Source organism: Sitophilus oryzae, unplaced genomic scaffold (assembly GCF_002938485.1).
Source record: "Sitophilus oryzae breed Bouriz unplaced genomic scaffold, Soryzae_2.0 scaffold_1178_pilon_pilon, whole genome shotgun sequence".
NCBI lineage: Eukaryota > Metazoa > Arthropoda > Insecta > Coleoptera > Curculionidae > Sitophilus > Sitophilus oryzae.
Window position 1 is genome coordinate 2,261,191 of NW_022145813.1, and position 27,929 is coordinate 2,289,119.

The 27,929-nt window shown below is 34.8% G+C and overlaps 1 protein-coding gene across 4 annotated transcripts in view; it reads right to left on the reverse strand.

Moving 5' to 3' along the window:
* LOC115890971 overlaps positions 1-27,929 on the reverse strand; it is a 147,140-nt gene that overhangs the window by 57,977 nt on the left and 61,234 nt on the right. For all 4 annotated transcript variants that reach the window (XM_030911360.1, XM_030911354.1, XM_030911344.1 and 1 more), the window contains exons 2-6: positions 24,878-25,193; positions 15,809-16,121; positions 7,588-7,977; positions 4,908-5,202; positions 1,623-2,024 (exon numbers count right to left, since the gene is read on the reverse strand). In XM_030911360.1, the coding sequence (XP_030767220.1) occupies positions 1,623-2,024; positions 4,908-5,202; positions 7,588-7,977; positions 15,809-16,121; positions 24,878-25,157 (1,680 nt within the window). In that variant the 5' untranslated portion in view covers positions 25,158-25,193. The remainder of the gene's footprint in view (positions 1-1,622; positions 2,025-4,907; positions 5,203-7,587; positions 7,978-15,808; positions 16,122-24,877; positions 25,194-27,929) is intronic.

Here is a 27,929-nt window from a genome sequence, read left to right on the forward strand (position 1 = left end):
TATTAGTCAGAGTCATGGTCTTAAAATAAATATAAACAAAACAAAATTTATGATTATCAGCAAACAAAATATTAAAAATATCAGGATACAAGTGGAAGATCAAAATATAGAAAGGGTAAGAAGATTTAAGTACTTGGGTTGCTGGCTGAATGATAAATGGGATCCTGATGAAGAAATCAAACATAGAATTAAAATAGCCAGAAACACTTTTTTCAAAATGAAAACTCTACTCTGCAACCGAGACCTGAATCTGGCTACTCGATGGTGAGCTACCAAATGCTATGTACTCTCTACATTGTTATACGGAGTCGAGGGATGGACGTTGAAGACACGGACCATGTCACGCTTGGATTCATTTGAGATGTGGTTATAACGACGAATGGTTGAAAATATCCTGGACCGAACGAATAACAAATCTCGAAGTATTAGAAAGAATGTGTAAGGACCAAGAACTATTGACTAGAATAAAACTACCGAAAGCAGCATATTTTGGTCATATTTTTCGAAATAACAAATATAGTTTCCTACAGCCGATCGTTGAGGGAAATATTGAAGGACGACGAGGCATCGGGCGTAAACGGTTTTCCTGGTTGCGGAATTTCGCCAGTGGTTTAATATAAGAGAGGTCAGTGCAATTATCCGTTTGGCTCAAGACAGGGAGGAATTCCAATTGATGGTCGCCAACCTCCGATGAGGAGCAGGCACATGAAGAAGAATATGCAATATTAAAAAAAAATTGTGATATTTATAATACGTTTTGACTCATTATTGAAATTTTCACATCGTGGGGTCTGGGAAGTGTTACTCTACAAATGCCTTGGCACTCAACGTGTTAATATATCAACAATAATTAATTAGCAATTTTGCCACACCGAAGACATCTTACGTAATAGCGTCAGATTTTACTGTTGTACCAGCTTAATTCCAATTTATATTTCTATCTGGTTACCTTTACATATACTTACCGCACATAGAAACCAGCAACCCTGCATGTGTTTGTGTCTCTATATAGACAGAGAGGATTAACTGCTTATAAGGTAAGTCAAGTATCTTTATCTTTCTCATTGATATACAAACCACAAATTTAGAATCAACAGGTTACTACAGTTAAGTACTAATATGTATTAAGTGTACAGAGTGGTCACATTTTGGTTGCAAAGCAGCGGTGTTTCTTATAAGTCTATTAATAGAAACAGAAAACGATGTATTGTCATTGGACAATGCTTCGTTTTCTGTCTTTGTCTAACTCATCGTGCGGTAGCGAGTCGTAGTTGTATCGTATTAAGGCTGATAAAAGTCTATTCCCCTATTCATAAATATAAGTAAAAATTAGGTTTTGAATAGCAACATGATGAGCATAATAATTCTGCAGTCGGATCTTTTACTATTATTTACCTGTCGCCATACAAAACACGCTTCATCATAACTTTTTTAAATTAAATATGAAATATTAATATAGGTTTAATGAGGTAATAAATGCAATAAGGTAAATTAAATAAAAAACTATGAAAAATACATCATTTTTTACTAGTGTAAAAATTTTCGAATTAATAATAACACACAAATATCACCCATTTTTGACAGCGTGCACAAAACAACACATTTTCAACATAAGTACTTACATTATTCTGAATTTCCAGACCAGCTACTTCATTATTTGGCAATGCAGTACCAACGTCAGAAGGTTCATTTTCCAAAACTGCCTGATCTTCATCTTTCTCCGTAACTTTGTTGAATATTTCCTTCATGCTGTCCAAAATAAAACCCTTCTCGGGCACCTTGGTACTGGGTGTTTCCTCTACAGGTACATTTTCAGGCGGTGGAACTTTTTTAGCGACTTTTGAATTTAAATTCACATCTACCGATTCGTTCGTATTTCTGCATACGTTCGAATTAGTATCTATTAGTTGTTTGTCAGGTTCTTGTTGTTCTAGATTGCCATTGTTGAGTGCGGAATCTGAATCGTTCTTAGATTCTAAGTTAGAAGAATCTTCTGCTAGTAAACTAACATCATCTTTATTACTCTGAAACAAAATTGTCCAATATAAGATTTCAAAAGAATAGACAATTTCATTCTGTCTATTAAGAGAAAATAGGACATGAAAAAGTATTGCTATTACACCGAAGTTTTTTTTATTATATGCGGTTTGTCAGTTTTAACGACAGGGTATATGACAGTAGGAGTTATATCTGTCATTTTAAATCACATTTTTCGTCTCAAATGTTTAAATACTTTTTTTTTACAAAAACGGATAATGTTAGATATAGAGTGTTTAATATCATAATTCATAAAATTTTACGGAAAATTTAAGTATGTAAAAAATGGGGTCAACTTCCGATATTTCCGGAAGTGAAACCATATTGAAAATATTTTTAATCGATAGATCTCGTTGTGAAACAATGATGTGCATACAATTTCTGATCTAGATATTGTAGGTCTTTAATATACGCTCAGCCTAGTTAGCTTGGGACACCCAGTATAATTACTTATCAGTGGAAAGTTATTCCCTTACTTCTCATGTTTTTTTTTGTCGCTTTTAAAGGGAAACGCCCTTTTCTGTGTACATTTTTAACAAATCGCTGTAACTTTTGTGCTATGGAAAATTTTGTATTTTTATGAAAACATTTCCAAAGCATCTTTTTATGTAGAATTTAATGGTTTAAGTATAATTTTTTTAAAATTAATAATGTAAGAATTATCAACAGAAAATTTGATTTTTTATATAGGACACCCTGTATATTTTTAATTCATTGAAAATAATTTTAAATTACTTTTCCAAAAAGATAGCACACTTGATATTTTGCTCGATTCCTTCTCTAGATATAGAGTTTATAAAAATTCGTCCACTTTGAATAAGCAGGTTTTGAACGGCGGCAGATGTAATGCAAAAAAATTCAAACTGTGAGCAGCAATTAAAAGGAAAATAATATTTGCAATGAGAGATGCAGAATTTTATAACAATTTAAACTATATTTGAATCGGTCATTTCAGAAACAACATGAGTCATTTTTTTCTGAAATTGATATTTCCACAATAATCTTCTTTTTATACGCAAACGCACCATTGCGTGCAGAAACAACACCAGTCTTGGCTTAACTTAATGTACTGCAGCCTATGAAAATACCGGATTCCTTCAGAAACCACATGAGTCATGAATATCTTAAAACTGTAATTTTTGACTCATGCTGTTTCTGAAATGACCGATTCATTTAAAAACATCAACACATTTGAACTATATGCTAATAACAATAAAAATAAACAGCAAACCAAGACATAAGATTTTGCTACAGGTGTTCGACATATCGACCGTCTTCTGTTATGGACAGACGGGACCGTTTTTGAACATTTCTCGCGGAATTCATTAACTCAGTGGGGGTATCATTCACCCTTGCATAACCTCTAAGTACTTCTAATGCTTGTCTAGAATTATACGGACAATTCAAAAATAAGAACCCTTACTCTTCGGTACAGATAAAAAATAAAGATAAAAAATTCACAGGCGCTAAATCATGCCACCTCGAAGGCCAACGGCTGAGATCTAAGTTAGCTATTCAATTATTCTCGAAATTGGCTGCAAAGATTTGCAGATAACTTCAGCGTTCTGAGACGGTGTCCCTTCTTGCTGGAAAAAATACGTTTTCGAGTTCCATTAGGGGCAGATCATCAATAAGGGGTCCAAAAGCTACTAGTTAAAAGTGGCGAACTTTTAAAAATTATGTATTTCGAATGTGACTATAACGAGGACTATAACAAAATATCAAGTGTGCTATATTTATGGAAAGATAATTTTAAGTTCTTTTCAGTTAATTAAAAATATACAGGGTGTTCCAAATAAAAAATCAAATTTTCTGTTGATAACTCTTAAATTATTAATTAAAAAAAACATACTTGAACCATTAAATTCTACGTAAAAAGGTGCTTTGAAAATGTTTTCATAAAAATACAAAATTTTCCATAGCAAAAAAGTTACAGCGATTTGTTAAAAATGCACATTTTTGAAAAACACCTTCTATTGTAACTGCGAAACGGTACAGATATCGATGTGCGGTTTTCACCATCATATTTTTGATAAAAATTGAGCCCCAGACATCGATATTAGTTTTCATAGAGAAACGGGAGTTTCTCTTTAAAAGCGTCCAATTTGACCCACCCTGTACTGCTATTACACCGAAGTTTTTTATTACAGGGTGTTTCCTTAATGATATGCTAATATTCTTGGACGATTTACGATTTTAAGAAAAAAACTTTCTATGACTGTATGTCCTAAACAAAAAAAGTTTTTAGTAACCGATTAAAAGAGCGAACGGGAGACGTAATGGAGGCCGGAAAGTTCGCTACCCCGGCTCGCGTTCGGCGGCTTTCAAGATGTAACGAGGACAGTCGCATCATCGCGCTGTTCACATATTTTTATTTTTAGCGTTTAGAGTAGGTTTAAGTGTTATTTGTAAAGCTCGACCAATACACATATGGAATAATTGAAATTGAATTTAATTTTTTGAATAAACTTACTGAGAATTTTAGTTTATTATTGGAGATCTCAGTGACTTTTTTAAATAAAAACGTATTACTATATTTTAAAAGGATGCGACGCCATTATCCTCATCAATGGAAACTTCGCCCCTGGATTAAACCATAGTAATTCAAAAATGCTTCACTCAAATCGAGAGTTGGGAAACGGAAGAAAAATACCTTTCAAAAAATTTGGAAATATACAGGGTGTTCCATTAAAAAGGTACGAAAATACTGATGGGATTTTTCATGACGTCGATTCCATGTCTAACAGAGATTAATATAAAAAATGTATTAGACTCATTTCTTCCTTTTTTTTCTACGCTTGTAATAATAAAGGATATTCAAAGTACGTTTTAAAATAAAATGTTACCCAGTTACACTACAGGTTACTTACACTTCTCGCTACCTCGGTATCTTTTTCACTACCATGCAGCGAAGCCAGGTCGGAAAAACTGCTATCCGAGTCATATCCGGACATCTTGGAAGCTGTCTCGCTCCCGCTGAGCTCCGAATGCATTCGTTTCCGGCGTTTGACATCTTCCAATCCGTCAAAAAACGCCAAATCCTTCAGTTTCCGGTGTTTGCCGTTGCGCAGTATACGCGCGGGAGAGTCAGACCGAGTACTGTATGGACTTGGCCTTTTAAGCCCTAACTTGGCGTTTCGTTTTGACGTTCTAGGACTAATGCACCTGCAACAATATTTTGTGTTATTGTAGATTAGGAGTTCAAATGATGTTGATTGGTTAAGGTTTTGAGAAGGGGCGGATACAGGAATTTATTTTAGAGGGGGAGGGCCCAAATAAAAAAATATGTAGAATAAGCTTATTAGGACGCCATTTTTACCCCAAAAGGCTAATATTTAACCCAATTAACAGATTTTAGGGGGTTCCGCCACTGATTTTGAGTGAGATAATTTCAATAAAGGATTTGTTCATGTAACAACACAAAAAGTTTTATTAGGAGTTAATTTGACATATATAGAGATTTGAATGTTTTAGCGGGGATACACTGCATAGGGTATGCAGATGACATAGTCGTGATTGCACGGGGGAAACATGAAGACACCCTGTGTGTAATTATCCAAAGAGGACTCCGCATCGCTGAGAGATGGTGCAGGACTGTCGGGCTAGATAAAACCGCGGTAGTGCCATTCACCAGAAAGCGAAGTCTGAAAAAATACTGTCATCACAGGAAGTGAAATATCTGGGAATAACCCTGGATAGTAAACTTCTCTGGAACAGACATATTAAGATGTATACCATGATAGTAAAACCCATGATTACCTATGGAGCAGTTTCTTGGTACACCAAACTAGAGCAACGTACAGCAAGGCAAAACCTGTGCAAAATACAGAGACTGGCATGTATCTGCATCACAGGTGCCATGAGAACATGTCCAACAGCAGCAATCGAGGTCATTCTAGAACTAACACCACTGCACATTGTCGTAGGTAGTTATGCCAATGCGACAATGATTAGAATGGGCATTGACGGAAACAGTACTGGGAGAATTTTCAGGTCAATGGCTTGGAACACTCTCAAAAATAAAATTCCACTTCTCCAACTCCCAGTGGATGACCATACCAAGAATTTTGAGAAGCACCTCACTGTAGTATTGAATAACAAAAATTGGTCGAGTAACGAAGGGTTCCGTACCATTCATTTTATCTATACAACATTAGATACTATATTATTATAAACTTTTTTTCCGAATTTAAAAAAAAAATGAAGAAACACAATACTAAAAATTGTATTAATCAATAATAAATATGTAAAAAGTAAAAATAAATATGTAACATAAAAATATGTAAAAATTAAAAAAAGTCGCCTTGACTAGGATTCGAACCTGCCTTACTACGGCTCCAACGTCATCATAGCAGCGTAAAGTCCTAACGCTTTAACCACGCGGCCACCAAGGATTCTATGTAAAATTCTTATTTAAAAGATAATGTTTAGTAAAAGTACTTTTTTATTTATAAACATTTATTTAATTCTGTTTTTAGTATTTGTTCTTATAGCGACAACATAGATACATTATCTGTAAAAATTTCAACTGTCTAGCTGTAATGGTTCATAAGATAGACCTTTGTGACAGACGGACGGACAGCGAAGTCTTAGTAATAGGGTTCCCGTTTTTATCCTTTAGGTACGGAACCCTAAAAAGGATTGAAAGAAAGAAACGTTTGCTCAGCATATAAAAGACCATACCATAACGTGGTATACTGATGCTTCCAAAACCAAAGCAGGGACAGGGATAAGAGTATTTAGGCCGAAAACTAAATACTCCGAACCAATGGAGTCTACCCCAGCGTCCTTCAGGCAGAAATTTACGCTATCGAAGGATGCGTACAATTTATCTTAGATAGGAACTATCGAAAACCGGAAATAGCCATCTTATCCGATAGTCAAGCAGCACTAAACGCGATCAACTCAGTAACCATCAATTCGAAGTTGATCAAAGAATGCTTACAGAAGCTCAACAAATTAGGCAAACAAAATAAAGTCCTCCTGCTCTGGGTGCCTGCTCACCAAGGGATCGAAGGCAATGAAAAAACAAATGATCTAGCTAGAAAAGGAGCGAACACTTCACTAACTGGACCAGAACCGTTCTGATTCCTAAGTGAAAACCAACTTAAATTGGAACTCAAGAACTTGGAAGACTCCATTTGTAATCTGGAATGAGAATCCACTGACGGTCGAAGACACTCGAAAAAGTTCCTCAGAACTTACGACCGAGAAAAATCAAAGGTTTTCCTTGATGTATTATAAATTTGAACCTTAATGTAGTCCTACCAAATAAATAGAACAGCTGATAAAGATGTGATAAAGATTTGGCAAAATGCAAACATCAGATTTTCTTAACGGAATAAAAACTTTTGAACGCGGATTGCTTCATACTGAATAAAATTTAGTTACTTTAGTTTAGTAAATTAAAATTAAAGGTTAGAATACTATAGATCCGGTAGAACTGGAACCTGGATGTATGTTCATGAAGATTTATATAACTCCGGATCCGGCTCTTTCAAAATACCGGATCTACCCATCCCACATATCAACTACATGTATACCACTTACCTTGGTAAATGATTAAAAACTGACAACTGCGGCAACAGCGCCTCCGTGTTAGGATCTATAGGAGAAACAGAAAACTTCTCTATGCTATGTCTTCTTTTCACAACCGAAGGGTTTGGTTTTATTCTCCTCACGTTTAGATCAAGCCGATCGATTATTTTCGTATCTGCCGGATCTAGTTTGCTGAGAGTATTCTCAATATTCTCTTTTTTGACTAGGTCTCTCTTTAACAATTCGAAACGCTGCTTCTTGCTCAGTTTTTTCGGCTTGGTCGCATCAGTCTTGTTCGGTTCTAATGGAGGCACGATTTCTTCTTTTTTAATTTCGTCCACTTTTATAAGGTACGAGAGGTCGTTCATTACTTCTTCTATGGATGCTTCGGTTTTTACTTTACTGTAAACAAGAAAAAATAAACTGAGTTAAGTTGATTATAAAATTATGCATATGAAGAAATGCGTCTCATATCGTGACGAATTATGTAAAACTAACTATAGTTCATATCAAATAAACTTTTAGTCACGTGATTAAGTCTGACCGGCACAGCGTTGCTCACTTTTACATATTTTCTTTTAATCAAAATATTTTAGAAAACAAAAATAAATTAATTATAAATATATAAACAGTTATTATTTACAAATCAACAAAACTCACCTTCTTAACAGCACTTATAGGATATAAATGGCCATTACTACCGCTCTCCCGTTCAATATATTCTAATAAAGTTGCGATGACTCTTTTTACGGCTATTAAGCTATCTTGTACACTTCGCACTAAAAGAGGTTCTAAAAAGAACAATGTTCGACTGCAAGGTCTGCTAGTAAACATTTTTAAGCTTAAAGTATCACAACACTATTTATTTAAACCAAAAACTTGTAACAAACTTAAAGTGTTAAAACGAATGACAATGTCAGGAAATAAATAAATAATTGTGGCAACTTGAGATTTTTTCACAGCAGAGCTACAACCTGAATCCAGGCAAAATCATGGTGAACACGAGTCCACATCTGCTAGACCAGAAAACGGACTATATGCTCAACAAACATGATTTTGGAGAACAGATAAGGATTCGCATCCCGACAAAAGAAGTATGGGAAAGCAACCGAGTACACCGTGAATACTCAAGAAGTATGAAAAATCAACCGTTGTGAACACTCAAGAGATCGCAGTCTACATAGATGATTCCGCAAATTCAGGGGGCACAGGTATAGGCATCTTCTCAGAGGAACTAGACATCAGACGATCTTTAAGGCTATCGGATGGCTGTAATGTTCTATAAGCAGAGGTTTACGCCATAAACGAAGCGGCTAGTTTTATACGAGAGAAAATTGCTGATAGACCAATAGGGGATATAGTGATATACTCTGACAGCTCGGCCGCTTTAAGAAGCGTCACCATGCAATCAGTGAGATCGAAAACTGTGATGGAATGCCGAGAAGCACTGTCTTGGCTGCGTCAGGGCGGGGCTACTCTGTACTGGGTGTCTGTTAGGTTAGTTGGGCAATCAGAAAGCAGACATACTCGCCAAAGACGGGGCCAGGAGAGAGGCCGTAGCAGATGGCCCACCACTTGTGACGATCAACACACTGAAGGAGGCTACAGGAACTGGCATCAAAGCCAAGCAGTAAGAGACGTGGCAACACCGTGAGGACAGCGCTACAGCTCGAAGACTATGACCAGTAATAGATAGCAAAAAATTCACAGATTTTGCAACATGCGCGACCATCATAGGCGTATTGAAAATACCAGATACAAGTCTGTTTAATAATACACTGTTTTTTTACATTTTATATTAATTTGTGACGTCATTTGAAAGAGCTCAATAGAAATATAAAGAACTAAACCTTGTTTGGAAAGCAATTTGACATTCGTGACGTCATCACTCCGGTAGACTATGGTGCGTCCAGACCTGACGAGCCGAGCGCGAGACGAGAGCAAGACAAGAGCGAGACGAGAGCGAGACATTTTCTATCCATTTTTTACGCCAACCTGCCACGAGACAAGCCGAGTGGGATCATAGTGAAAGAAAGCCAAACACATATTAAATTACAATTGAATATAACAAACGATGACCAAATAATAACGCATACATTAATACATTTTTGTATCTTTAATATGATATTCGGTCTTTAACATGGTATTCATCCCCCTTTTGGCTGTTTTCCCCTTTATCCCTTACACGACGTTTTTTACATAATACGTTTTTTAACGTTTTTAGAACAAAATGTTAAATAAAAAAGTTATTGGTAAGGTTAAGAAGCACATTTTAACATTACTATAGAGTATACAGGGTAATTCAAAAAAGTGTTGCGGATATAGCATATTTTCTAATGGGAATACCCTATTTTTTATTTTATTATTGGGTTATACATATACGTACAATTCGATAACTTTTCTTGCCATTTTTTGATATTATATATCTAAAATTAATAGATGTTGTAATAATTCAATTTGTGTAAAGAAATGTTGGATTTCGGTAGGGTAAAAATTATCAGTGACATAAAATTTGTAAATTCTATCAGAAAAAATGATAATACATACGGTGTACGATTTAAAAATTTGAGATTACTTAATTTTAAATGGTCGAAATTTATAAATCAGAGCTAATATCTCGCAGTCGGGTGGGCCTACCAAAAACACGTCCAGACTTTCGAGCTTTCTTTGAGCTCTCTCGGCCGTTGGAAAACCGACAGGGGACGGATAGCAACGAGGCTCCGTGGGTTGACTCGCGACGCTCTCGCGAGACTCGTCCACACAGCAAATTTGGAATGTCTCGCGCTCGTCTCCCCAGGTTTGGACGCACCATCGTATCGCTGATCGCCATTCGCAAATATATTCTAGATAGGTATAGTGAACAAGTGAACCGTTCGCAACGTTAAATAATTTTGATATTTAATTTTTATCGTGATGGCTTTTTATGAGAGTGTATACATAGAATTAATTGCATTTATTTGCAATAGCACTTCGAACCCACAGTTTTGTTATGGAGCCAGATTAAACCAATCAGAATGAGTATTATGTTAACGTAAAAGCCCGAATATTGGTTAAACGTAGAGTTGCCCACGTAGGAGCCCGAAATATACCAAAAAGTGGGTCAGTTTCGGTTAAGTTTAGATTAGGTCTATATTTTTATTAATTCAAAAACCAACTAAAACCTAATTCTAATCTAACCTAAACTCACCCCTTCTTTTGCATATTTTCGGCTATTACCTGGGTATTCCTAGGTTTAACTAATATTCGAACTTACGGTGTAAATTTATGGAGGAAATTTATTTTTACCTCACAGTATAGGCATATTTTGAACCCCTACCGTGCATAGTTACTGTAAATAAAAATAAATTAAAATATAGTTGGCTCCAACGATAATGTAGTTTGCAGCTTCTTTTCATCATACTTAATAAAAACAACCACTACTTATAGTATGTACCTACATATGTATTTTTAAACATCATTAAGAGATTTTAGTATAAAAATGTGCCCATAATGTGAGTAGCGGTATTGACGGTTTTTTGCTATGAGGAAAATAAACATCAAAATATATTATCGACTGCAGCAACTATGTATTCCTAGTTTACATTCAGTATGTCCAATTAATATGGAATATTATACCTATACATGCTTTTAAACATTTTCTACCATTATATTTTGATAGTTGAGTTTTTGAAATTATTTGTTAGCTTCTTAAACAAAACAGACCCATAATAATTCAAATCTTTATCATCCAAGACTTTCAAGAATTATGAAGTAATCTCACGTCAATTTTTTTTTTAAATTATTGCATGCCTTAAGTATTTGCAAAGTTAACAAAAATATTTCTTTGCATACCTTGCAATTAATATATTTGGTCTAATTTATCAGTTCTGCATCATATCCGAAATTCAGATTGTGTGTGACACAACGAAGAGTGAACGTGCAACGTGAAAGACAAGAAAAATGGCAAGTAAAAAAAAGTAAAATTTTAATTACTAATTACACAGTCCTTCCCTTGAGTTCTTCTGCCTAAAATCTATATTGCCTTCCTTAAGATTTTAAATATAAATGATTGAAATTCATAACAAGTTTACCACAATTTAAACTTGAGATAATTATTTAATTATTAAATCCATAATTATATTAAAATATAACACTTACGAAGTTAATAAATATTAACTATTTCTCGTTAATAATTTAATAATTATTCTGATAAAAACACGCTGGATTTTTTATTTTAGAAATCATACAGGCTATAATCATTAATATGACTATATGTATTAACAATACTTAAATTAAAATTTATTTGAAGGAATGCTACTTGAAGTATTAACTCGGAATAATTATTAAAAACTGCTCATCGCGTTATCGATGTCGGCGTCTTGTGACTGTTGTCTGGCTGATTGGCCGTTTAGGTACCTATAGTTTGATTTCAGATAATGCAGATTTTAATGTGCCATTTGTGGTTTTTTATTGGAATTTTTTTACATATTTCGTATACTCTATGAAGTGCTCATGTCCATTTTTCAATTATTAAAGTGCCTATTTAGATATATTTAAAATTAATTAATTAGTGTATAGTATTACAGTTGAGGGTTGGAACCTTTGGTGTTACACAGCGAAATAAAACACTAAATCACCACAATACACCAAAACACTTTTACTTTTATACTGGACGCGCGTTTCGCTAACCATGAGTTTATAATCATCTGCTGATGATGCTAACATGGTTAAGGAAACGCGCGTCCAGTGTAAAAGTGAAAGTGTTTTGGTGTATTGTGGTGATTTAGTGTTTTATTTTGTAGTGTATAGTAACTGAATTATGGGTTTGTTTATTTTTTATGAAATGTATTTTTTTTTCTATTAAAATAAACATAGCTTTACTTACAAAATCGCTAGCTAGCCATTTTTAAATACAGGCTGTTAATTAAGTATCTGGCCAACTTCAGAAGGTGATTCTTTGTGTTTTTAAGGTAAAAAGTTAATATAAACATGTGTCCGGAAATGCATAATTTTAAAGATACAGGGTGTCAAGTCCTAATAGACATTTTTTATTAATATTTCAAAGATCCGTTGGCCGATTTTGTTGAAATTTCGCCGTGTTGTGAATTTTGATAAGTTAGCACTAATTAAATGATAATAATTATTATTTACAACAATATTCAAACGGTAAAAACTTATCAACTTATCCCAATAAATATTTGACAAGGCCTTGGATTAATTTGTTTTAACGCCTCTTGGTGGTGGAAACCATGCAAGCTTTTTCTTTGTCCTAAGTTGATATGTAATTAAAAAAATAATAATCATATAAAAAATATGGTAATTAGGTCTAAATTTATTATTTATGTGATTCTGCTCTTTCTCGTATAATTTGCCCTTTGTTTCTCATATGGAAATAGTTAGATTAAAATAGCCAAACTGTACCTAACAACCCATGCCTTGACATATTTTCTTTTAAAATAATATCGCTTTCTTTATCCGCCGGTCCAGACTCGACCTTGCCCTATTCGCTCATCAATGCCGGCTCTATCAACTTAAGTACGTGTTGACAGGCAGGTTATTGAACCCATGTTGCTTCTAGCATGTCGTTTTTTCAAAGATGGGTCCCATATAGACGCCGCTAGAAGTATTTTCAATACTAAAAACAAAACTACTAGAGCACAAAAAGGACCTCGTACGCATAATTTTAGGTATCGTCTCTGGATACTGTCCCACGGGGGATAATTTTAGGTATCGTCTCTGGATACTGTCCCACGGGGGTAAACCTCGTGAGATGGAAAGTTTCCGACGACAACTACTGCAGAGAATGCGGAGAGGAAGAAGAAACCGTAGAGCACCTGCTGTGCCACTGTCCGGCACTGGAATACCGACGCTTTCAAACTTTAGGGCAAGGTTTTTTGGAGGGACTAGAGGAAGCAGCAGAACGTGCTATAAGAAAGAAGCAGAAGAAGTGCTTTAACGCAAAGAAAGAATGAGAGGAAGGTTTGGTACAACAATACAGGGGTATCGCAATGGGCCCAAGGCCTGCGAGTGAGGGATCAAACATGATCCCAAACCCCAGCAACCTAACCTAACCTAACCTACAACCTGAATCACCACCGCGAAGTTTAAATTCCAGGTAGTCAGCCCGGCGCCGAATATGTCCATGGTTGGTATCAATAAATTTAAAAATCATGCTCTCGACTACTTTAACTAAAAGTTTAATTGATATAAAATATAGACAAATATTACCGTACAAATCGAAGGTACCCAAGATGTAAAAAACCAGATGTAAACAGAAATATAACAAAAAAAGGTTATTAACAAAGATTGTAGGTATATAATTATATAATTAGTTTTTCATTAAATTATGAAAACTTTCTTGCTATAGTCTTTTATTTAAAGATTTATATATTTTTATCTATAAGCAATACCGAAAAACTTTTAGTTAACGTTATCGAGGGCGCGATTATTCATTGCTGCCAACCATGGACATATTCGGCGCCGGGCTGACTAACTGGAATTTAAATTCCCGCCGGCGATTCAGGTGGTAACTCTGCTGTCAGAAATGTCAAGTAGCCATATTTATTTAATTATTTCCTGACATTTTCATTCGTTTTGACAATTTAGTTTTGTATTACGAGTTTTTGGTTTAAGTTAAGTGTTGTGATACTTTAAGCTTAAATTTTTTTACTAGCAGATTTTGCAGTCGGAAATTGTTCTTTTTAGAATCGCTTGTAGTGCGAGGTGTACAATATGCAGAAGCAGCTTAACAGCCGTTGCAAAGAACTCATCGCAACTTTATTAGAATATTTAAATATTAAAGCTTAAGTTTTTTTGTGTTTACAAAAAATAACTATTATATTTTATTTATTTATTTATTGCCTAGATTTCTTTCTAGTGGCGAAAAACCAGAAATCTTTTTTGAAGAAAACTATTTTTTTTATCGTAAAAAGTTATTACGATTCACTAGTGACAGTGTTGATTTCATAGGTGATTATTTTCTAAATAATGACGTCATAGAAAATCGAGGTGGGGCACTAACAAATAGGATGAAAATGAAAATTTTCTTACGCTATCTCAGTGATCCGGGATTTCAGAGTGGTGTTGCTTATGATTTAGAAGTTGATCGAACGACAATTTGTAAAACAATAAGTAATGTTATGGACTCTATCATCAATAGATCCCCCGACTGGATTAAATTCCCATCAAACGCTGAAGAAATAAATACTGCGAAAACTAAATGGAACTCGAAATTCCAAATACCCACAGTGGTGGGTGCAATTGATTGTACCCATATTGAAATAAAAAAGCCAGTACAGTTTGGAGACGATTTTGTTAATAGGAAGAGCAGAACGTCAATAAACGTGCAAATGACATGTGATGCTGATGAAAAGATAACAAGCGTTGATGCACAGTGGCCAGGAAGTGTACATGACAGTAGAATATAGCGCCAAAGTTCAGTGAACAATGTATTACGTCAATTCAGAGGGACTGCTGCTTTACTTGACGATAGCAGCTACGGAATCTCACCCTGGGGTGGAACTCTGTAACGAAATAGCGATCGATAGCGATGATTGCCGTTTAGTTTGTACGGCCAAGGTCAGTATTCTTCATCGCTACCGATCGCTATTTCGTTACAGAGTTCCAGCCCTGGCTGCTAACACCCTTTAGGCAATACGAGAGAGGAGGAACTGTTTGTATCCATTCAAGAGAAAGGGTTATAATTGAACAGGTTTTTGGTCAACTGAAACAACGTTTTCCTATTCTGGCGAATAAGATAAGATTGAACATTACAAAAGTACCCAAAATAATAGCTTGTTGTGCTGTGTTGCATAACATTTCTAAACATCTACACGACACGTGGGATTATGAAGAAGTAGATTTGGGCCAATAAAAAAAATATCTGACAAAAGAATTTGAAGGGTTCCAAACTAACTCTGCAACCGCGAGAATGACTTGATAAATCGTTTGACCGTAAACATAAACATCCGACGTGAATAACGATCTAACGAGTAAATACTTGCGAGTAAAGTCGCGGCAACAAAAGTAAACTATCACAAGTAAAAGCACTCTCTTATGCACATGTTGGGCAAGCAGATACTTTACTCGAGAGTAAAGTCTTATAAGTATTTCCTTGTCTTTATTCACCTAACCCACACACACACACACACACACACACACAATGTATTGGTTAATCTATCTTTTATGTCTAGACTTGTCACGCAACGCTATTATCAAAAGAAATATTAATATTTAAATGAAAAACCAAACTCACCGCTGTCTTCCAGGTTTCCTGCCTACAGTTTTTGGACTAGCTTCACTAGGCATAGGCACGTCCATCTCTTCCTCTGGAACCTCCGGGACATCCTCCGGTTCTGTTTTGATGCCTTTAATGGGTATCAAAGCAGGAACCTTGGGTTTCTTACCCCGCTTACGGGGTGTTTTCTTAACTTCCACGTTTTCCTCTTGAGGAAAGATCGGCTCCAGAACCGGCGCCGCTTCTTCCAGTTTCTTTAGCGCTTTCGGTTTGCGACCACGTTTTACTTCTTTCAAGCCGTTTTTAAGTAACACTTTCTTTGCATCCGTAGCTGAAATAAAAACGGAAATTAAGACATGACAATACGTCTAATTGACAATAAAAAAAAGATTATTATAACATCAGTTTAAAGGTTGATTCTCACTATACTTTCCATATCAGCTCCCTTCCGTTTCCCTTCCGTTTACATAAAATATTATATCATGTAAATGAATAGGACAATGCACACTATCCGTTCCGTTTCCCTTCCGTACCATATTCTTTTCTTCCATACATTTTTTTGGTTTGGTTTGACTGAAGCGTATCGGAAACAGCGTTGTCATGTTCTTACATTTGTACGAGCTTTGTTAAAATTTTATTATCTTTTTCGATAAAAGATACAAATTTTTAAAATAAAACTTTCGTAATGATATAAATCGTACAATAAAAAATACGGAACGGATATGGAATGGATATTGAATGGAAATGGAACGTATAGTGAGAATCAACCTTTACTTGGACAAAAACTTTTTGGCTAACAAGACCAAGAAAGTCATGTGTTTGTAAACAACTAAAGAATACCGTATGATGAAAAAAAAGGGCGTCCAGTTGGCTGGGAAATGGCGACCGATGACATTTTCCATATAATTTTACATATAAAATGACGGCGATCTTTATTTCATAGCCATCGCTGACGCCGTTTTTTTTTCGATCATAGGGTATGTCAAACATAGAAATTGCCTAAAGATGTTTTCGTTATATAATGAGGACAAGTAATAATATCACATAAATACCGGGTGCTTCTCAAAAGTAGCTTACCCATATAACTTTTTTATTTTTTCAGATAAAACAACGAGATTTGGTATGTTAGTATATGACATAAATTAGGATTGATTGACGTATTCACGAGCGTATTCAATTGTTTTCCATCACTTCCTGTTTCACCAGAAATTACTACAATTTTTGATTTTTAAATGACATTCTCGGTATTATTTTACTTTATTCGATACAAAATGACACTCTACATTGAATGACATATTATGTCAACTTTTGATATATTCGCTCAAAAATAAATTGTATTTTAAATTTCAATCTAGAGACGGCTTAGAAAAATAGATTTGATCGTCTAATGTCTTTAGTGTCTTGTCCTGGCCGGTTAAAAGATGTCCAAATCGTATTTTTAATCATATCTCAATTTTTTCAAATGGAACGAGGGTGGTTCCTTAGCACATTTGAAAAAAACATTTTTTTACGAATAATTTGATACCACACACTTAGTACTACGAGTCAAATTGTCGTTATGAACCGTATGTTACAATTTCAAATAAACCATATGCAAAAATGTCAAAAGTTGACATATGATATGTCATTCTATTCAGAGTGCCATTTTATATCGAATAAAGTAAGAAAATACCAAGGGTTCCAGTTAAAAATCAAAAGTGGTAGTCATTTCCGGCGAAACAGAAAGTGATCGAAAACAATTGAATAGGTCAATCAATCCTAATTGATGTCATATACTAACATACCAAATCTCGTTTTTTTATCTGAAAAAATAAAAAAGGTATGAGAGGTGTGCCACTTTTGAGACTCACCCGGTATACTCCATATATGAATAACTTAAAACTAAGTCAAATGTAATACAAAATAGTCCAAGGAAATAAGCCTTTTTTTAATTTAATTTATTTTTTCGAAATCTCGGAGAAGCAGTAAGTACTAGAAAAAAAAGTTCATATAAAAGTTTTAGAACGTTCAATTTTACATAAAAATCTCTATACTTTTTTTTGCGAAAATCAAAATTAACCGAGATAGGGTGGGTAGAAACTAGGGAACAGCTTTTATTGAAAAATGTGTCTCAAGTAATTTCGTTTCTCTGGAATTTGTAAAAAAAAAAACACTTTAAAATTTATATTTTTCACCCCTTCTCGGTGAATAAAAATGTTAAATATATGAATTTTTCTGCAACATATTTTTTATATTTCTACCATCATCCCCTAGCTTCTAGCTACCCTATCTCGGTTAATTTTGATCTGAGCAAAAAAAGTAAAGATATATGTAAAATTTGACGCTCCACTTTTATTTGAACTTTTTTTCTAGTTCTTTCCGTTACCTCAAAATTCCGAAAAAAATATTTTATTTATTTATTTCACCCTTTCTCGGGACTGAATTGAAAAAAAATCTTTCACAATTCGTTCTTAGATCTTTCAAAGTGGCTTATATCAAAAATTCAAGTTTTCACCGAAACCTCGTATTTAAAGGCCTATTTTCTTGGAATAAAAGCTCAACTACGACATTCCATATACACTGTGTGATAGAAATTGCAACACCCAGTAAGATGTGGGAAGTATTTTGGGAAGAAGTTATTATTATAGGAAATTTTATATGGAAATTGCGCGATAACGCAGTAGTCGAAATTTATTTTAATATACAGGGTGCTACAAATTCGAAGTACGAGCATTGGTATCTCGGAAACCGTAATAGATAGGAAGATGGTTAAATTGGGGCAAAGTTGCGCCTTGGGCTGTTCACCAAGATGCCATCAAAAAAGTTTTAAAAATTTCAAGGATTGCTTAGTTTTTTTGAAAAAAACGCATTTTTTTGAAAACTAATTTTATTTTTTCCTGTCGTTACTTTTTAGTAAATCAAAAAACTAATTGGACATTCTCATAGCCATTTTATTAGGGCTATCTGATAGTATTTTTATATTTTCAAATTGGCTGATAATTTGTAAGATACAGAGGCTAACTTAATTTTTTTAAATACGGACCTGCATTTTTTATTTCAGATTTTGAAAGAACTCAGTCTCCTGAGTACAATGATATGCCACACTTTATACTGTTTTTTTGTTTTGGGCATCTTAACAGCAACAAAACTATTTAATAATTATTTAAAAAAAACTCAAGTCCAACTCTGTTTTGTAAATTATTTAATCTGATTATACTCATTGCAACAATATTGATCAGTGCTAATTAACATTGAATAAGAAAAATTAAGCCAATTGAAAGATTCAAATAAATAATATCCAGATCAGCAATTTAAAGATATTATTTTTAACTTATCTTATTGTGAATTTGAAATTCTCAGTGTACAATCTAATCAGTTGCATAATATTAATCGTAGTTATTATGAATAAATTAACTTCTACAAACTAGTTTCTAATGCTCTACATAGTCTACATGTTCGAAAGGGTTACCACCCTCCATATTGAACAAATTTATTTTTCGTTCAATTTTATTTTTGGCTTTGAATAGATCTTCTTATACTTTCGAATGCATTTTGTACCCTTTATTGTAACTGCCGAGATGTGTTGATTAATGTTTGTAAAATTATTTTTTGTAAAATTTGGACCTGTCGAATTACTTGACGTCATCAGACGGTCCAGGAACCTCGCTGGCCATTATACCTACTCTACCGTTTCCAATCTATCTTCCGTGGAAATGATTTGATTGTTTATATTACATTTTATTTATATTATTTATTATTTTATTGCATTTGATTTTCCGTACTCAACCAACGCCTCTGTTAAGTTTTAAAGCTTATCAATATTGTAACCATGAATATATTAAATATTAAAAAAACAGAGCCGGACTTGAAATTAGTTTAAATAAATTGTGTCCAAATTTCCAAAACAAAAAAAATATTAAGTGTGGCATATCATTGTACTCAGGAGAGCGAGTTCTTTCAAAATCTGAAATGAAAAATGTAGGTCCGTATTTAAAAAAATTAAGTTGGCCTCTGTATCTCACAAATTATCAGCTGATTTGAAAATCTAAAAATACTATCAGATAGCCCTAATAAAGTGGCTATGAGAATATGCAATTAGTTTTTTGATTTTCTAAAAAGTAACGACAGGAAAAAATCAATTTTATTTTTTCCTGTCGTTACTTTTTAGAAAATTTATATATAGCCATTTTAATAAAATGGCTATGAGAATGTCCAATTAGTTTTTTGATTTACTAAAAAGTAACGACAGGAAAAAATAAAATTAGTTTTCAAAAATATCCGTTTTTTCCAAAAATCTCAGCAATCTTTGAAATTTTTAAAACTTTTTTGATGGCATCTTGGTGAACATCCCAAAGCGCAACTTTGCCCCAATTTAATCATGTTCGTATCTATTACGGTTACCGAGTTACCAATGCTCGTACCTCGAATTTGTAGCACCCTGTATAGTAATCTCTAAAATAAAAATAAGATAAAAAAATGCTTAATTCGAATATTTGTTGGATTAGTAATAAGTTACAATGTAATGATATAAAAAAAGTTTTGATGATATTGTCTGGAGCAGGCAACGCCTTTTTGCTTAAATCATATGCACGCCTCTACTGTTTCGTCAGCATTACACCTTCACCTTTTGGAGGATCATTCCTTAAAATCAACGGTAACTTTGCTTTCCAGTCCTCTACATCGTTCACATTTATTTCTGTAGACTCACCGCAAACTGCTTTTTTAAAAGTTACGCCGTGGCGCCGGCAAAAACAATTCAACCATCCATTTGACGCTGTAAAGTTAACCATATTCACACTTCTCGCTGCCTCCAGTGCTTTTTGTTTCAGGAGAGGTCCAGATATTGGAATTGCATCATTTCTGGCTTTGCAAAACCAACCGTAGACGATTTGATCCACTGCCAACCCTCCCGTCTTAGGAAAGCTACGTTTTTGATCCAAGTTAACACCTTCCTCAACCAATCTTCTTATTTCACTTTTATTTTTTAGAATATCAATAACTTGTGATTTTCCAACTTCGAATTTCTTGGCCAGTTTTCGCGAACTTAACGCAAACTTTTCACTTTCCGCGATTATGTTTATTTTCTCATTTAGTGTCAAACGTTTCCTTTTTAACGACATCATTAACAGAGAGACAACTTTACACTGCACAATCTACACCACGTATAAGACTAACAAAGTATAGGGATTCCCTATGAATAAAGAAATGAAAAAATAGTCTGGCCTATAATGGCAGGTAAATTTATATGACGCTAGGCCATAAAAATGTGCCTTTATTTGGCACTGACCGTTTAATAAGGGTGCCCGTAAATGACAGGTATCCTATATTGGAATTTCTTGATTGGTGGATAAAGAATGTTTTACTCTATAGTGCTATACATGTTTTTACGCATTAGAGACGGTTATAAATGGTCATAAATAGAGGTCAACCGGATATATGTCCAGTAAGGCTATTCAAAAAAATTATAGAAAAAAATTTAATGTTCCAAAATTGTTTTTAACTGTAAACCCTTCCTGGAAAATGGGTAAATGGTTCAAGAACCTTCCTGTTGGGAAAAATACGATTGCTCAATGGGTGTCCATCGAAGCGAAAAAATCAGGTTTGGCTAGGGAGAAAGTAAAAATTACTAATCATTCGCTAAGTGCAACAGCTGTGTCGACACTAGCAAAGAAGGGGGTTGAGGAGAACACAATGGTCAAAATAACTGGGCACGCAAGCCCGAAGTCAATTAAACTTTACCTTCAACTCGATGATGAACATCATGCAAATTTGGTAGAAAAAATGAGAGACAATGAAACTGCTACAAGTTCTAATAATAATACTAATGCTTTTGTACCTACTATAGGTTTTTTTAATTTCAATTCAAATTCAGCATCTTCAAGTACCGCAACGGAATCTAAACATAATAATTTTTATAACTGTGTCTTTCACTGCAATTCTTCATGTAATTTCTAATTTCTAATATTATAAGTTCTGTTTCATTTTATTGCTTGATTTTTAAAGAGATTTTTTTTAATATGTTCAAATGTATTTTCACTTGTATTTTCATGTTTCTTATTCGGGAAATATTCTACCGAATTACACTCATGCATCAAAATTAACCTGATAATTTTTAATTTAAGCATGTTGTCAATAAAAAACAGCATTCGTTTATATTCATATTTTGGACAGTTATGGCAAAATATGAATATTAACTCATGCAGTTTTTAGACAACATGCTTTCATGAAAAATTATTACTTTCAAAGTTATTTCTACGCATTAGCGTTACTAGCAATTTATCCTGGGGGGGCCTGGGGTGCTGGGCCCGGGATTGAGCTCAGGGGGGAGTCTAGGGCTTTTGTTTTTTTAAACGGTTTTATTTAGCTCGGACCCGTACGGTATTTATTTATTTATTTGTTTATTTGGGTCAAAATTAGAAATTGAAATTTAAGTACCTTCCTGTTGTCAGATTGATCTGAAATTTGGTACACACCTTTAGTTCCGATGACAATACAATATAGTAATATCAATAACATTGTAAATCTAAAGGTGCGTATTCATTATCCGAACGAACGAACGAACGAACGAATGAAAGTGCGGTATATTTGGACGGGGACCGAACGCATGCGGCCGTTCGTTCGTTCGTTCGCTCGACCATCCGTTTCGAGTCGGTACATCAAAGGCGTTCGCCAACAAATGCCTCCGGTCTTCTCGTGCGGTCCTATCGTGCGGTCCCCGTCCATACCACTAGCGAACATTCGTTCGTTCGTTCGTGCGCATAATGAATACGCACCTTAAGATGGCCGCCGGTACAAAATGGCGGATTTCATATTTTTCCACAACCCCCTCAATATGGGTATCAAATGAAAGGGCTACACTAGTAGAATACTGTGATTATGACAAAATTTAAAATCCAAGTTGGACGTCGTTACAAAATGGCGTATTAAGTGAGGGCATGAGTAGTCGTGCCCAGAACAGTTCTGTCCAAGATTGTGTGACGTTAGAAGGACAGATAAAAAAAATAGGTGATTAGATGTACCTACGTAGTTAGCGGTAGCTTTACCACCCAAGTTAAGGAAATAGGTTAAAACGTGCTGAGGACTGTATGGCATTAGGGTGGCTAAAAATGTAATGTCGCCAGCGTTTTCCCCTCAAGATTGGGCGCCTCTTGTTGTATATTATAGCTTTGCCCCTCTACTGGACCTCTGGGGTCGACCGTTAAAATGTCCATTACTCGTGGGAACAACATGGAAACAATAAATAAAAACACAAACAAAAATAAAAACGAAACTGCTACACAACGAAAAAGAAGGCTCGAAAAGGCGAAAGAAAAGTATAGAACGAAACGTGCAAAAGAAAGTGAAAATGAAACTTATAGTCGACTACAGAAACGAAGAGAACGGTTAGCAACAGAAACACCTGAGCAACATGATGCTAGGTTAATAGCACAACGTGAGAGACAAAGGCAGCTGGTAGAGTCAGAAACACCTGAGCGTCATGAGTCCAGGCTAGCATCACAACGTGACAGACAGAGAGAGTTGTTAGCGGCAGAAACACCTGAGCGTCATGAGTCTAGGCTGGCATCACAACGAGAGAGTCTGAGAGAGACAAAGAGAGTTGTTAGCGTCAGAAACACCTGAGCGTCATGAGTCTAGGCTAGCATCAGAACGCGATAGACAGAGAGAGTTGTTAGCGTCAGAAACACCTGAGCGTCAGATTGTAATAAATTATCAGGTAAAAAACCATGTAATAATGATGCACTAAATGAATTAAATAGATTGAGGAATATTCGGTAGGCATTTCCCTTAAATACTAAAAACTAGAAAATAAAAAATCGGTAAAAAAACTTTTAAGTTAAACGGTTTTATCTTATGTGCACTGAAAACTAGAAAATAATAATAACAATTAGGTATTTTGAACTTCTAGTTCAGAAATATTTTAGTACTAGGCAGAATAGCTTTTAGGCATATTAGACTAAAATAAAAACGTGGGGCCCATTAACTATTGCTGTAATACTTTCTTCTATACTAAGTGTGGATTGCATCGACTTACTATAATCGTAACTGGAGATTTTGACAGTCAATAACCAGCCGTGGCGGCTTCACCAGCGAACGCCGAGCTCATGATCTACCAAAGTATAAAGATATGCTTTGCCATAGGTAGGATTTCAGAGGGGCCCCACGTTTTTATTTTAGTCTAATATGCCTAAAAGCTATTCTGCCTAGTACTAAAATATTTCTGAACTAGAAGTTCAAAATACCTAATTGTTATTATTATTTTCTAGTTTTCAGTGCACATAAGATAAAACCGTTTAACTTAAAAGTTTTTTTACCGATTTTTTATTTTAAATGAAAAATCATTTTAAAAAGCACATTTTTTGAATAAAACGTTTTACATGAATTTCTCTATCAATAAATTTCATATACTTGGTTATCAAACCGTGATCCCGTAGATTACTTAAATCATTACAAATGTTCCAAAAAAAATTAAAATTAACACATTTTTGAACACAACAAAATAATATCAACTAAACAAAACTAGAAAACGTCATTTTTACTGCATCACAAGCAAATAAAAATTAATACGTAGCCAAGAGTCATAATTCAGGATTTCTCTGGGGTGTGCCCAGCAGTACCTGGCGGCACCCGCGGGACCCCTGTAGTTACGCCAATGTTTCTACGTTAGTTTTTATTAAATTCTGTGATTATTAGTTTGTGCATTAATAGCACCCTCTTACTTGCTATTACGTGGCGTTGTAAGATGTACATCAATAAATAAATAAGCAACCCATAATAACGTTTAGAATAATCTTCATAATGGACTAGTTTTTGCCAATATGTATGTAATAAGTAAAATAAGCCATAAAACAAATAAATCAATTAATTACTAAAATATTAGTGATTAAATTAAAAATAAAACGTAAAAATCTTTAAAAAATGATATAATAAATATATTGTTTGTCACTTTTAAATTAAGATTCATCTCATCAAAATCTGGCAGCGCTGTCGCCATCACTTGTCACTCAAAGTTGATCACGTGCATCGGAAATTGTTTTGCGATTACATATATCATATCCACCGAGTTTATAAGATCTAAGCTATTAAACAAGATTACTGAATGTCTCTTACCTTTGCCGTTTTCCATCAGTACCCTGGCCAAACTCTTCGGATTGATCTTGAGAGCTGCCCGTTTCGTTTTGGCCTTCGCCTTCAAAGGCACGCTCTTCGTGACGACCTTCTTAGCCTCTTTCTTGGTCATCTTCTTGCCTATTCCGGGTCCGTTCTGAACCTTGCCCGCAGGTCCCTTGGACGTGGCGTCCACGGCACCCTCGTTTTTGGCGTGGCTGGTGGAGGGCGACGAGGCTACCTCCTTGGGCGCCATTGGTTGCTTCTTAACTCTGGTGGCCATGTCATTTGGGGCGCTGGATGATTGTCACTGATTGTCCTGGAAAGAAACGAACAAAATTAATATACAGATTTACTTAAAACAGCAGAATTTGTGTTAATATCCCAATTAGGATCCCAAAGCCGTCAGACGTTACTTATTTTCTCACAAATAAAATGAATGCATATAGCAGTTCGATATTTATTGGGACTGAACAGTAGAACTCACTGCCAGAATTTCTTTAAAAATTTCAAAATACTGACTCTTCCTTCTTTATTCATTTTTGAATGCGTTTGCTTAATCCGCAAGCACATATCTGCTATTCCCGAAAGGCCATCTCATAACCTATCCACTTTTTATTTAATTATTATCAACTGAGATATAATTTTTAACGTTTTTAACATAATCGTACATTTCTACTGTAAAAAATTGTCTTTATTGCAGTTTGGAATATCTTTTAAACAGTAGTTTAATCGACTAATCATAAGAAACCATTTTTGTAGAGCAGTGAAGGGGGGCACCTCCCAAAAGTAAGGGAAGGGGGGTCGAATTATGTCGGACTAGGATATTTTCAAATTTTTCCTACCCCCCTGCAAAGCAGGGGGCCGTCTCAAAAAAGTCCCAAAAAGTGGGCGTGGCCTCTACCATAAACAAAAATTTTGAAAATTGCAGCAATCGAAAAAATGAGTAGTCCGTTGGAGTCCTGAAGCCTTGGGGAGTCCGGGAAAAATAATGAAAAAATTCGCCCCCCCGGGGGGCAGGGTGCTCAAAAACGTTGAAAGGAGTCCCGAAATCGAAATCTAAGGCCAGGATCGGGTTGAAAGCGTGGTTTTATGCCCTACTTGAAGCATTAGGATTTAGTCTTGAAGCAATGGGCGTGGCAATTGAAGCAAATATAAAAAGTAGTCAGAAATGAAAAAAACAAAATGCTACCGTATTCAGGAGCTCGCGAGGATTCCGAGAAAAATAATGAAAAAATCCCCCCTGTCCTCCTTCTTTGGGGGGACGCCTTTAAAATTGGTTGTTTTTCGTCGGACAAAATTTTCAATAGTCCATTTACACCCTTTGGGTGAACCCCTAGATATAGAAATTTTGTATGGTCGGTTGCCCCCTCTCATTTTTCCAGAATTTTCGTCTAGCCGGTTTTTTTTGAAAGTAATTTTTCGCTTGTATTAATGTGAAACCTTCTGTACTGTGTTTTATAGATAAAATACTAAAATGTTTACCCATTTTATAGATAAAATACTAAAATGTTTACCCATTTTTTTTTCGTTGCTTTTAATTTTTTATTTTAGTAAATTCTTAATTATTTCCTTCTTTATATTTTGATTTTTTTAATTCTTTTTCTAAGTAAATTTATCGAAATAAATCTAATGCATATTATGCACCTATTCTGCTTATATTCTAATCATTTAAATTTTGATTGAAATCGAATTATACAGGGTGGCACGTCATATGCGACGCGGTTTTTGCAAGGGGAACAAAAGTTTGCCTTTGCTTTTGGGCCTAGTCAACACATCTAGTAAGTTCTGGTCCCGAAGCAGGCCCTCTTGACATAAGACTTGCTTCATTTAATCTTCTTCTTGTAGTCCGTTAGTTAATATGTACGGTTCTTAAGTGCAATTCATTATCAATTTGAAAAGCTGGCAAACAGCGGTTTCTTAGCGATAAACTTACAATAAGTCGATCGTCTCAGTTAGAAGTTCTCATACGAAGGTGCGTGGACGTCTAGATTGACGTCCTCATGGACGTGGTCATAATTCAAAGACCATTTAGTATATTCTATGGTATGAAGGTACTTTTGGAACCGGAATTTTATAGCGAATAAATAAATGATATATATTTGACTCACCCTGTATATCTATAAATATAGATACACAGGGTGAGTCAAATATATATCATTTATTTATTCGAGTTCAGTGAATTTATTTATTCGAGTTCAGTGAAAAAAAAACAAATATCTCGGGCACGAAATACAAATCGGAAAGAACAACCAAACACACGAGATACAGAGCAGAATAGGTTTGGGTTGGGCTGCTTTTGGCAAACTGCGGGAGACCTTTAAAAGTGATATATCCATATGCTTGAAGAGGAAAGTTTATGAACAATGCGTCTTGCCGGTAATTACATATGGAGCGGAAACTCTAACATTAACGAAAAAGTCAGCAGAAAATTTAAGAGTAGCCCAGAGAGCCATGGAGAGAGCCATGCTTGGAATAACTAAAAGAGACAAAATTCCTAATAACACTATCAGACAAAAAAAATTAAAGACATAGTGGAACACGTAACTCGAATGAAATGGAGATGGGCAGGTCATGTGGCGAGAACATCTAAAGACAGGTGGACTAGAAGATTGTTAGAATGGCGACCTCGAGCAGATAAACGTAGCAGAGACAGACCACCGACACGCTGGACCGATGATGTAAAGAGGATTGCTGGAAATTGGATGATGACGGCCCAAAATCGAGAGACATGGAGAAATATGGAGGAGGCCTACGTTCAGCAATGGACAACGATGGCTACATGATGATGATGATGATGATGTATATCTATAAAAATATTTTTGAAATGTGAACTACCACTAAACATATATTTTGTAAAAGGTTTGGGGTGAAAATCTCAATTCCCAACTTCCTACTTTTTTTTAGAGGCCATAATACATGTAATAATGTATCAATGTAATATATATATATATATATATATATATATATATATATATATATATATATATATATATATATATATATATATATATATATATATATATATATATATATATATATATATATATATATA